Raw genomic sequence first — 13,238 nt, forward strand, 5'->3', positions numbered from 1 at the left:
AATATTACGTGAGAAATGTCACGGGTTTTTTGATTTCAGTATAAAACCGTCCGATACGGAGTGCGTTCCCAACTTTTTTATTTATTATTGTCGAAAAGGAAGCGCGTTGCTGAGTGATATGCGACACGTGTGGTGGCCCGTGGGTAAAACGTCACAAATGCACAACGTGTATACGTTGCAAAACAAACTTTAACAGGTAAAGACAAGGTTGAGAGTCTGTTGTGCTCCCAGCTCGGCTGGTCGGTCTGTGAACTCCTAAAATAATATTTCAGTTCGAACCACTTCAGCTGTTGCGTAAGCGGCGTTATAATTATAATGTTAGAACGACGGTTTAGGGCAAACTTGGGGTCGACTCCGCAAAACGTTTCAATACAACGCATCTATCCTCCTCTTTTCGCTCCAGAGAAAGCGAGAGAGATTGAAAGATTTAAATATGCCGGATTCGCGTGCGGAGTAGATTCATAGCAAAACGGTGGTTCGATTTGGGTGATTTAGTGTCGTAAGTTCAGAAGTTTTTATGGGGTGTTTATGGGTGTCTAGGAGAAAAGAAAGTTAGGTAAGAACTCATTGACTCATCTTATATTACTGGCACTGGCCTATTTCCCTTTTTCTTTGGTTTATATTCGTTGATAAGGGATGAGTTTGTTTTTCGGGGATATCTCTTGGATTCTTTTAGGGATATTTGCTAGTCTTTTATCCCCGTGATTCCAGCCTTATTATTCCAGTTAAAGTGTTGCGCAAAGTTCATTACTACTTCTATATTTACCACTTCACTCATAGTCAGGACATAAAGGTGACATTAATTTGAAATCGTTAGAAAAACTCAGTCCCATTATGGAGTGGCGCCGGGCGATGCTATCTTACTACGTGAGCGGCGTATACACGGCTCACTGTATGGATATTAGAGGAAAACCGGTGGATTAACATAGTAATTTAATTAGTATTGTGCTAATGTCGATTGATTGGCAATCCTACTGACATTAAATGGTAGACTCATCAGAAGGATCATTAGAATATAAATTATTATTTTAATGGAGTGGGTATGATGGCTCGTTGTAGGGCAAAGGCCTTCCTACTCCTTTTCCACCTGATTTCCCTGCGTGAACGTGTGCCTTAATTTCATAATATGGAACTGCAGATTTTGTAGAGATCTACGAGCAAGCGCTCAAGAGACTGGTCCAATATTTTAAGCGAACAGATTTTTGGAGAAGTTCCGAATAAAAATTGATAAAGCAAAAGAACTATCTACTCTATACAGTGAACCCGCGCGGTAGTCCAACAAACGTTTTGCAGAATAGTGTCGGATTTATCGGATTTTATATGAGTGTAGAGTCTAATCCTCGATTTTCTGGAAATTTTTGGAGAAAAGAGTACTTTGTAATCTGAAAAATTAATTACAAATCAATCCAATCCATTTCCAATTTTCCGTTTGAACATAATAAAAATGTGGAATTCAGTAAACCAAAATCACTATAAACTATCTATATTATAGTAAAAAACAAACTGAGACAACACGCATTGAGAACAGTTGTGGTGGCGCATAACCTACAAGTTCCAACTTGTTCAATCATGCTTTAGGTGTATAAGATTTGCCGAAAATTTTGTATAAGAATTATCGAGGGTCCACAGTCACTGTAGTTTCTTCTTTTATCTTTTAAACTATAATATCGTATAAACGCGAAATGAAACGCACTTCTTAGTCTACGAATTCTACGATATCCTTAATCTTCAAATTACTCAAAAGGTGTATTTTATTATCTGATTTAACATGATCAGCAACTCGATGTTTATCAGCACAACCTGTCAGCGAATCGGGAGCGTACACATGCAACAGTAATAACCGAGCAGCGGACTCTCCCGGTGGTCCGATATCGGTGTCCAAAATACCATGGACTCATTTTTCCTCCGTTACACAGACCCGCGCTTTCTTCATTAATCGGTCGACATTTTCACTCGTTCAATTGCGCCCTCCAATTAATTCTAAATGTCATATGTGTTGCTCTTTGATACATTTAAAGCATAAGCGTCAGCGGGGGAAATTTGAGTCAAAAGAACAAGAAATAATTCAATTGGGGAGACTATGTAAATAAAAAAAAAGTTTTTGAATTCATGATATCAATTTAGCGAGTCAGTACGAAGTACTAACAGCCCTTTATCATAAAGGTTTCGTTCATTGGCTAATGTTTGAAATTAATTTAACTAAATTTTGATAGATAACAGATATACCTACATTTTATACATTGTCATGTCTTACAAAATTTGTGATTTCTATAAAGTCCAAAAAGTTTTTCCACTTGAGGATTGAAATCTCCGTAAAAAGTGAACATTCTGCAAACTGGTTAGTAGTAGCAGTTCGGAAGAGGGCTAGAGGAGCATTTTCTCTGGAATAAGACATTACATTTCATCATCATCGTTTCAGCCATAGGACGTCCACTGCTGAACATAGGCCTCCCCCAATGATTTCCATGATGGCCGGTTGGTGGCGGCCTGCATCCAGCGCCTTCCGCTACCTTTAAGAGTCGTCGGTCCACTTTGTGGGTCCACTATTACATTTCATATGTTTGCTAATTTAGTTAAAACTCATCGCGTATCGCTCGTAACCTGCACCGCGCCACGCCCTCGACATTTGCGAGTTTGCCGAAACTGGCTCGAAGCGCGGTCAACTCTTGCGCAATGCCCGGGTTATCATTTGCATCCATTAAATTTACGAGGGAAAAATAGAGTGCGATATTTGAGGAGAAAGTGACGCTGTGTGGTCGCTAAAGTCACTTGTTGGTATACAAAAATTATGTAACGTTTTTGAGTTTTCAATTGCAGGTGGTTAAACAATTTGCTTTAAGGTTAAATCTGATATTTTATTATGACACAAGATCTTTTAAGGTGCTTTTTATGGACAGAAATTCTTAACTTAAATTACTTTTCACGGTAATCAGCAGATAACTTTATTTAATGCAACAGTTGGGCTTGGACATTCCGTTTTTTGCAGGAAATGTTTTTCTTAGGATCAAGTTTAGTAGAATATTTAGTTCACGCGAACATCCCGTTTGAAGTGTCCCGCAAAAAACCGATCCGTTCGAATTTGTAATTGGAATTTCAAAAACACATTAATGTGTGTTCAAATGACAGTACAGTTTTGCGGGCTGCGTAACTGGATCCCGCAAAACTGGATTGCAGTGGGAAGGAGTCCTAAAAGACTCAACATATGAAGCAGACGGAAAAAATAAGAAGATCATCAACATATACACCTTACGATTTTTACCAACATCACTAACCACAGTCACTTCGAAGATCCGTGTTTTGCCAGACGCGATCCGTTCCTGTGTTTCGGCGTTCGCGCGATAAATTCGTGATGCGGAATTTTTATTTGTCACATTATGTCGTCTAGGTATTTTTGTGGTTCCCAATTAGACGTCTGGACGTCTGGGAGAGACGGAAGCAGGCTAGATGATCCGAGATCGTGTATTAACTGTAGTTGTGTCCATAAAAACGTCGTTAAACTTGCAATAGCGAATTCGACGCTGGAATTTTTTGAGTCATCACAGTTTTGTAGTTTGTATCTGAAATATTTTCTAATAATATCTGATTATTGCGAATTCCTTTGTCGTTTATTGTTAGAAATTTTTCTTTGTTAAAAATTATGGAAATAAAATCTAGAAGAGTAAATGTAGTTTTCTAACACCAAGAATGTTATCCATATACATCTATGTTATATTTTTATCACCCGATCAATTTGTGTTACTAAAACATCTTTTCAATCAGAAATCAAAATCACGGCTCAAGTTTTGACCGACATCACATCAATATCATCATTATCATACCCGAATCGATATTCCTCTCTCAGCTAGCACATCGTCAATTCTTTCCCCAGTTTGTTTCCCGCTTCCCACCTCGACGTCATTACTTCCCTGCTGCGGTAGGTGCGTAATCCTCGCATTAGAGCCCACCCGCCACGGTGCGAGTGCCATGCAGATTTCTTGCGGGTCCACAAATCTAAGACTTTGCACTCTCTAAGATAAAGCCTTTAATGGGGTAATTACGAGTCATGGTAATCAGCTGAGGAATTTTCAATTCTAAAAAGTCTAGGTGTTTTGTTGCTTTGAAGTATGGTTTCTTTTCTAGGAATGCAATTTATTTATTTATAGAAACCAACAGCGATACATACTAGCTAGATAATATTAGTTAAAAGAATATTTTTATGTAATTCTAATCATTTTGTGATTCATTCAATACGCAAAAAATTCTTGACGACGATGATTATTGGTGTTTAATTCACCTATCTAAAATTGAGACAGTTATCTGAAATCTTATTGGATTTTATAATGAATCAAAACATGGTGTTTAAAGTAATTTTTGATACTAATACGATAGCCTCAGTTACGATGTCTCCAACGAAAATAAACGTTTCGCCATCGTAACCAGAAATCATCATAAACCTCCCAGGCATTTGATCTGCACCAATCATTGGAACCTAAGGATATGGATCGCGAGCCTTACAAGGGACATTTGCTTCTGAATCCAGTTTGTATTGACCTAGATCAAAAGATACGCGACGATGAGCCAAAAACGATCATCGGACTCTTTGAATTCAAATTAAAGCTATTGAATTAAAGAAACCCAATGAGTGATGATCGGGTCTTTTAAATTATAACATCCTCATTAATATTGGAATCATGTAAGGATTTTAGACATTCCTTCCTTATTAGGGGAAATAGCAAGCGTAATGCAGATATCCATTTAGATATCCAATTTCGCAAATATTTTTAATTTTAACTAGGGAGGCCTTACCAAATACTGTTCAATCTTTACAAAATAAAATTAAATTAAAGATGTTTTAGGGTTTGGTAAACGTTTAAAAAATATGAACTCGACGTCAATAAGTCTCAGCTAAATTTCTTATGCGATTCTTACTAGATCGTTAAAATTTATGACTGATTTTGTCCCAAAGAAGGATGTTTTGTATAAAGAGCTATTATACTAAGAAAAAAATTGCAATGAGTTCTATAGACCTCGTGCGTGCGTCTTTAGGATACTTTGTGAAGAATCAATTGATAGCTTAGTTTATCACGCTATTGTTTTAAGTTAAGTATTAGATACAGAAATATCACATTGATTTAATTAACGCTTAATAACAGACATCTTAATTACTTAGCTAATGATTATCATCAGTATAAGTCCTAGTCTGTGCATTTAAGTTGTCATTCATCACTCGTCTAATGCCTAATTTGCCTGAATGACTATAAAGTTAAACACGGTATCAATCAGGCCGGGTCGATTAGTCGGGCGTCAATGGGCACCATGGGTGGGTGCGGATGTTCACTACAAGGCCACCGCCATTGATTGTCGGAGCTAGGGTTCAGTTTAAATATTATGGAGTTTAAAGATTATGGCCGAAGTTGGAATTAGATGATCTACTGGGAATAGTGGGGACACGTCAACGATCAAATCGGGTCCAATTTTCAATGACGGGGTTAAAGTTATATTATTATATATAGTTAGTATAGGGCTATTTGCAGAAAATGAATGATTTTTATGACTTTTCAACTCGTAGATTCAAACGAACGTCTATTCATCTAAATTGATGAGCTGTTCCTGCTTCTATGAAAACTTACGAGATTAGAATTTGATTTAATTAAAATAACATCGTGAAATATGCTGTAAAAATATAAGTGCTTTGTAGTAAATTAATTAAAATATAAGTCTACTCGCTGCTAACATCTGATGTGCACATACCGTCTTTTATACCAAACAATATCATGCCAAGTTTTTTACTGAGACAATTAAATCTTCAGTAGATATAGAATATGCGCGCTCGTCTTCCATTCGTAACCGCGTCTTTTATAACTAGATCTTCAAGATTAGTCTTTGCTAGTGCTATTTGAGTATTATCTTCAAATCTTAACAACTCTGATCGTAAAATTTATAATACTACGTATGTTAATATTTTAATAGGACAGGAGTCATCGGACCATGGCAGGAATAATGGACGGCTGTCAAGGCGTGACGGCAGCGCACGACGCTTTGAGAAAATTAAAAGATCGTTCTATTAGTGATTAATGTAGAATATACATGTTTGTAAATGCTTTTGCTTTTAGGGGGATTGTAAATGATGTGATGTCTTCATACGGAAGCGCTATCGCTCGTCAAATCTTTGAACAATCCAACGTTCATTGCAATGTCTATTCTTATACCAATGTTTACTCTGAATTCGATTAAATTTGTAAGTGCCAATAACCGATTTAGCAAATTCCACGCAAAATGCATACTACAAATACTCATATTTACAAAACATATCAAAACGTCTTCATACGAATCGTAAACAGAATTTTTGGCATTGCGATGATTTGTAAACACCATACAAATAAGTGACGAGTCCAAACAAGCCATCACATTAAAAGCTGCGAAAGTTTTGAGTGTGTACATCAAAATCTTTGAGACAGATTTACAGGCTATATTGAAAGAACATTAACAAAGGAAAAACTGAGGATATATCCAGAAGGTAAACATTAAACAATGTGCTTCAAGCGTCGTGTAAACAGAAGCAGCACTATGGTTGGAAAACTTTTCCAGTGATACGGAGTTATAATGGTAGTATGTGGAGATTGATTTCCTCAGATAGATATGTATTTGACTTATTCTTTATGCAGTATCTATGAGCATTTATGAAAATGGTAGTAAAGAATCGTACAATAATAGTGAAAATATTACTAATCTTAATTTGCTATTGGATTATTTGCATTGCGTTTCACAAGGCTTAAGGTGTAATCTTGTTCCGGATAGTAAATATCAAAATGTTTTAACATAATTGGTTCGATGACAGGATAAGAAGCAGAATATTGAAATTGATTTTAAAATAATGAAAATATTTATAAAAATTAAAGAAAATGAGGAACAACGACAAATAAAAATAATCATCAACATTTTAAAGTATCGGAGTACGTGGAGTACTTCGAAGGTGTTGGTAGTCATTTTGATCACCTGTCTCATCAAGAGGTTCTATTGACAGAACAGGTGGATGCATTCGCGTCATTAAATCCTTCATCACGGTGAAATTTGGACTTTATTGTCTCCAAATTCTAGTTTAAATTCCTATAAGACCGTGGGTCGGTCTAGACCGGGAGTCCACTGTCAGCGGTCGGATTCGGCACGGCTCTGAATGGGTGACGTCATTATACGCTCCAGTTCCGACCTGTCCGTCCGGCGTAGTGTTGCCAGGTGTCCCGGTTCGTGGGGACATTCCGGGCTTTTGTTTGGGACAGCGTAAATCGGAATTGTGAAACGAATGGTAGCAAAGGATTTGCTCTTACGCATAATTTGTCGATCAAGCGATTGTAATTTCAGGTGTTTTGGTAATAATTTGCTTAGATAAAAATCAAGATCAACTCGTCATTACACAGATTTTAAAACATTAATTTAGATTTATTATAATTAAACTATGAATTACCTGAAAATATATTAACTTTTCAAGTTTCATGTAGTTTTTTTGCGATAAGTTTTAGTAATGCTATTGAGCAAACTTCTTTATACTATTTATTTTTTGCCAGGAATACAGTGGTGTTGATATTGTTTAATGATTAAATAAGTTTATAAAGATAGATCATTGTTATTTTTGTAGATTTTGAAATAAATAGTTATGTTTAGAAGTAAAAGTAAATGTAGAGTGCTTATCAAATTAACGAAAAATTCAGTAAACAGAACTGGGTATTAAGGGTACGTGACTAAGGACGGATAGTTAGTCACCGGGATCAAATTGTCAAATCGATTGAGCGTTAACGGTAATCGTTGCAACACAAGCCGAAGACGATACGGATCTTAACTGCCATTGCTATTATCCGCCACTTATATTTATATATATATATTTATAGCCTCTAAGCTCCTATTTCCTTGCCCCTGAGCCGAGGGGTGCATAAATGAGCGCGTGCAGTCGCCCGCTGTAGTGTATAACCACCTTACTCCCATGACTCCAGGGTTGCCAAGATAGATCTATGGGGTTTGGAAGGGTTTTGCAAAGTCATGTTGAATATTTTTTAGATAGAGTGAGTTGATATTATGGGCTTTGGGGCTGCACTTTTGGGTTTGTGCAAATTTATATCGATTTTTATTGATCTTATGAAAATTGAAAGAGTTATTTAAAATTTCGTATATTTTAATGGGTTTAAAGAAAGCAGACATGTTAACGTTACTTATTTTGTGTTTAGTTCTGGATTTAAAGCGCTTTAGGTTTTTGGCCGTTAGTAAGTACAGAAAATTATGAAAATTAACTATATTGAGGAATTATGAATTAAATAATCGTGTTCCGGGGTTGGCAACCCTGAGCACTGCACCTAAAATGGACTCGTAATAGCTACTTGTTCCCACCATACACCTGCTCTTGCAAATTAAAATTTGCTACCAGTAAAATTTATTGGCATCTTAAATTCTATTTGTGTACAGTGTATATGTAATTTATGCTTTGTTATTAACGTCTGCGTGGTTTTCTTTGAACTATCTTAAAAATAGACATGCAACTGAACCACATGGAGAGAAGAAAAATCGGGGGTACCTTACCATGTGGCTCGTTGCTCACAACACATAACACAAGGCACTCACTGTAGCCCGGCTTGTAGACGGCTCGGATGCGCCGGAGCAGATTCTTCTTCTTCCGCAAGGGCGGTCCGAGCGCGACCGCGGCGTGGCCTCTCCGTTCAGCGAAGACGATGTAGTCGCGGCGGTTCTGTAAGGGCACTTCGAAACGTCCGGTGCACTCTAGGGGTTCCTGGGGGGGCAGCTTGAGCCTGATGACGGAGTCCTCCCGCGGCCAGTGTCCCTGGCGGCGGAGGACACGGCGCACCTGCACGGTGGCTGCGTCCGGAGCGAGGGACTGCACGCGGGCCTCGAAGGCCGCGGGGGCCCGGTAGGCCCTCCAGGCGACGTCGGCTCGCTCGCAGTAGAGGCGGCGCGGCGCGGCCAGACCGCAGGCGACGACGGTGACCAAGCCCCAGCACCACGCCGCCGTCCCGCAGGCCCTCATCGCGCCATCGCGGTCCGTTCACACTTCACGTCACGCTCGCGTTCCGTACGCGTCGGCCGCCTGCGCTCGACTGGCGCTCGACTGATTCACTCGCTCCGCCTACCAAAATAGTACCGCACGGAGCGGGCACGCGCGTCTGATTTATCTCGCACGATGATTAATTCGCTTGTTAGTAATTAGTTACCACCTGATTGGGGGTGGTATTCACGCTTTTTTCTACCACTAGCAACTTGAATCCTGTTGGTGTAGTTGCGGTTACATTATAATAGTAATAATATCTAAAGATGAAATTTAGCGTGTAAAATTCGTATGATATCGAATAAACTGGGTTTTGTAAATGGAAAGATAATTATTATGATTGAAAATGCTTTTTTGATTGTTTCAAAATGCTTAATTTTGAACTTTTGAGGTCTAGTAGTAAATAATAAAGCCGATGTCGCTTAACTTTTATTTAAACGTTTTTGTACATTAATTAGTTTATAATAAGGACTTATTTTAAACCATTATTTACATGCAGGTGAGACGTGTATAATTTAATCAAATGAATAATAAATAAAATTAAATGAATTGCAAATTCATACAATTAAGTTATAATTAAATACATATTAGAAAAAATGTAAGCGACCTAGTACCTAAGTTTTTTTCAATCGTAAAAAGAAAACCTACGCAAATTACCTACATAAATATTTTAGCAATTTTAAAAATAACTTAGCTAATGTAGAAAACCGGTTTTTAGTACTTAAAACATTTTTTTTGTCTAAACAGTAACTAATAAAAAGAATCATAATTGTCAGTGTTGTCTATTTTTATCGATGTTTGGATTATAATTATACACAGGCCGCATAGTAAGTAATTGATTCTAACGTGTTTTGAGCTAGGGATATTCGATATACATCGATGTATCGTAAACATCGATGTTTACAATGCGATACATCGAATGGATCCGATGTTTTGAAAAGCTATTGAAATACTCGATGTATCGATGTTTTTAAGTTTTCAGTGTTAAAACATCGAATCGATGATAACCAATTAAAATTTCATAAAACTCAAGTCTGACCACTAAAATTTTACTTATACGGACAACCCAACTTGTATTTTAAAAATGTTGGCAACACTGCGTACGAGTGCAGTGAGTAGTGTCTCTAGTGACAATTAAAAAAAAAACTGTTATATGTCAATGTCGCGTCACGCGTGTCGGTTGGCGAGTTTGTTTGTGTCAATCAACAAAGAAATAGCCTGAAAGGCAAACGTTTAAACAAACTGTTGTTTTTGCAAAGTCTTCCAAAAGAACACTGGAAATACTTAGGATATAACAAACTTATAAAAATAAATGCGGATGTTTTTTTTGTGCAAAAAATTTTTGAGATTTTTTTTTAATTTTTTAAAGAATTTTTTTTCTTACAATTACTTCTCGTAAAGAAAACGTAATAACTTTTAAAGTAAGAGGTATATCCTGATAAAATAAAAACAGTAATAATGCTAAATAACAGGCGATACTAAAAAAAACATAAAATACCCAGAAAATGCCAACAAATAATAAAAAATTGTACTTTTTGAAAAAAATCTGCTTTTAAATTCGTGTTTTTTTGGTTATTTGATAATTTTTTCCAAAAAATGCCCCTATAACAGGTATTTTTTATTACTTTGTATTATTCTCTATCGTATTACTTTTGTAAAACCAAAAATTGCATGTCTCTATCCCTATCACAACATATGCATATATAACCCATATGGGGGTGGGGGCATTATTTGGAGAAATTTATCAAATAACCAAAAAAACACGAATTTTAAAGCGATTTTTTTCAAAAAGTGAAAGGTATTTTATGTATTTTTTTAGTATCGCTTATTATTTAGTATTATTACTATTTTCATTTGATAAGGATATACCTCTTAGTTTAAAAGTTATTACGTTTTCTTTACGAGAAGTAATTGGAAGAAAAAAAAATCTATAAAAAAAAAATAAAAAAAAAATTTTTGACCTCTTTTTTGTCGATAAAAATAGGTCTAGTTTCACCTATTTTCATATGTGCACTTTAACGTGACTCACACTGTATAATGAAGATTTTTCTCATGTATGGCTTTTACTGTTTTTTAATAATACAATGCTTAAATTAGTGGATTATAAAAAATCTTTAAAAAGTACTCGATTTATACAAAACATCGATGTTTTCTTCCGATACATCGGAAGAAATCGATGTACAGTTTCAAAATATCGAATCGAAAAAAACATCGATGTTTTTTCAAAGTGGACACCCCTATTTTGAGCTCGTAGCGACTACGATGTAGCGCCGTAGCTTTGACCCCACGTAGGTCCGAGATTTGTCGGTGTTAGTGAGTGTAGAGTTAGGCAGGAGGTAGATAGAGGCATTTGAGTACAATACTAACTTCATTTTAAATAAACAACTTGAAAAAAGTCCCGCCTTTAGGCATTTAGATTTTTTCATGTTGTTTATTTACTTCGCTCGCGCCCAATTCTTTATTATTAATATTAAAATAATATTTTATAATACTGTATTTATTAATAAAACTCTCAATTTTTAATTTTGTTCGCAGACTTTAGTAACAAAGTGGTTAACTATAATTTTTTTTATGCAAAACACGGCAGGTATTTGACCGCAATCTAGGATGGTACATATTATCTGCCCTGTAAGTGCCTTGGTAGAAAACCTTTTTTACTGCAAATTGAAATGAAATGTATTTAATTTTTTTTTACAATACTGACGTCACGTATACTTTCACCCAGCCCCAAATTCTCATGTGACAACTTAATCAACAAAAGCTCAAGTCATCCCACAAGGTTCCCAAGAAGGCGGGCTTTTAAAAAAAGCTGTCATTCACAAAATGTTTCTCACAATCCAGGAGGCCGTAACGGTCTCAAATCACATCCGGCTAAAAAAGTAAACAAATTGAGGAAAACATCCCGGTTGCCCAGGTAGGTGTTCATTCACCAATTTATGAATGACCGATACAGTTTTTTTTTAACCAAAAAGACCGGCGGAACTTAGGCTAGGGGACAAAGTACGTACATTGTTAAGTGTCGTGTTGGAAAAGTAGAGTTGAATGTGGAACAAATTGGACTTTTTTTTAAACACGTTCAGTGTTTTATCTGGCAATGAAGAAAAATGTTATGCTCGTACGTTAAATTAATTGCTGTAGAAATAGTGTACACAAAATATATGTTATGGTGTGTAATGAAGTTAATAATTGAGCATTTAAATCCAAAAGTTCATTAATTATGAACTTTAAGTAAGTAAAATTTGATTTATTTCTTGCAAGTGTGTTGAAAATCAACGCATCGCATGACACGCGTGGACATTGATTATTACACCCTTGGCTTCATTACTCGCCTTCAAAAATAAATCACTAACATTGTTGTGTCCTTATAACATTATTTAATAGGTTTGAATATTAAGGCCAATTCCTGGAAATAAGAAATACTTAAATGTTGAATTCAAATAATGTTAGAAAGTTACACTACGAGTATTCATCTAGAAAAAAATTACTTTAATTTGGCCGAACGAAATGAAATTCTATGATTGAAATCCGAGTATAAGCAAATCCCATCTTCGGCTTGATCATCACTTACCATCAGGTGAGATACAGGCCAAGAGCTTCCTCGTTGTGGATAAAAAAAAATAGTAGAAAAAAATATTAAGGTGGTTAAAACATTTTGCATAGAAGTATTTTATGTCAAGTCTAATTAGTTGCCTGTCCCCTAAACTACGCATTATTAGGAAGTTGTACCTTTAAGGTTCGCACGTGGGTACGCGCTATTGTGGACCTTTAATTGGTCGCCGGATCAGGCTTGTTTCACGTCTTTGACTAGCCGGCGTCAGGACCTTCAAATAAGGGTGGTATTGAACGGGAACTCCGTTTTATTTCTTTGGAAATACAGCCAGATATAAAAAAAAAACAGCCAGAAGCTCGCTTGGCGCTTTGCCTTGCCTTGTGAAGAAAGTGGAGCTTAAAGTGCTTTTGAACGAAGCTTGAAGAGTTATCAAAGCGATCACGATCTCGAATCAAATTCTAATGTAAGGTCTACCCCTTATATTTATTAGCGGGCTTCGGTTTGTGCATCTTTGGTGTAGAGTCACGCGTTTGGCACAATTTGAAAAGCTACCGCGACAAACTTGCATTTCGTTTTTACGCGTAGATGACGGAACATCAACGTAAATTATATTACGTCTTAAGTAAGTCGAAATAGGTATCATTTTGCAAAAAAAATGTGCTG

The 13,238-nt window shown here is 36.4% G+C and overlaps 1 protein-coding gene across 2 annotated transcripts in view; it reads right to left on the reverse strand.

The window, feature by feature from the left end:
• Positions 1-9,097, reverse strand: part of vn (membrane-bound neuregulin protein vein) — a 78,383-nt gene extending 69,286 nt beyond the window's left edge. For both annotated transcript variants that reach the window (XM_028308917.1, XM_028308839.1), the window contains exon 1: positions 8,587-9,097. In XM_028308917.1, the coding sequence (XP_028164718.1) occupies positions 8,587-9,007 (421 nt within the window). In that variant the 5' untranslated portion in view covers positions 9,008-9,097. The remainder of the gene's footprint in view (positions 1-8,586) is intronic.
• Between the last annotated feature and the right edge of the window lie 4,141 nt (positions 9,098-13,238).

The sequence above is a fragment of the Ostrinia furnacalis genome, unplaced genomic scaffold (genome assembly GCF_004193835.3).
Source record: "Ostrinia furnacalis isolate ACB-3 unplaced genomic scaffold, ASM419383v2 OfSCF0058, whole genome shotgun sequence".
NCBI classification, from domain to species: domain Eukaryota; kingdom Metazoa; phylum Arthropoda; class Insecta; order Lepidoptera; family Crambidae; genus Ostrinia; species Ostrinia furnacalis.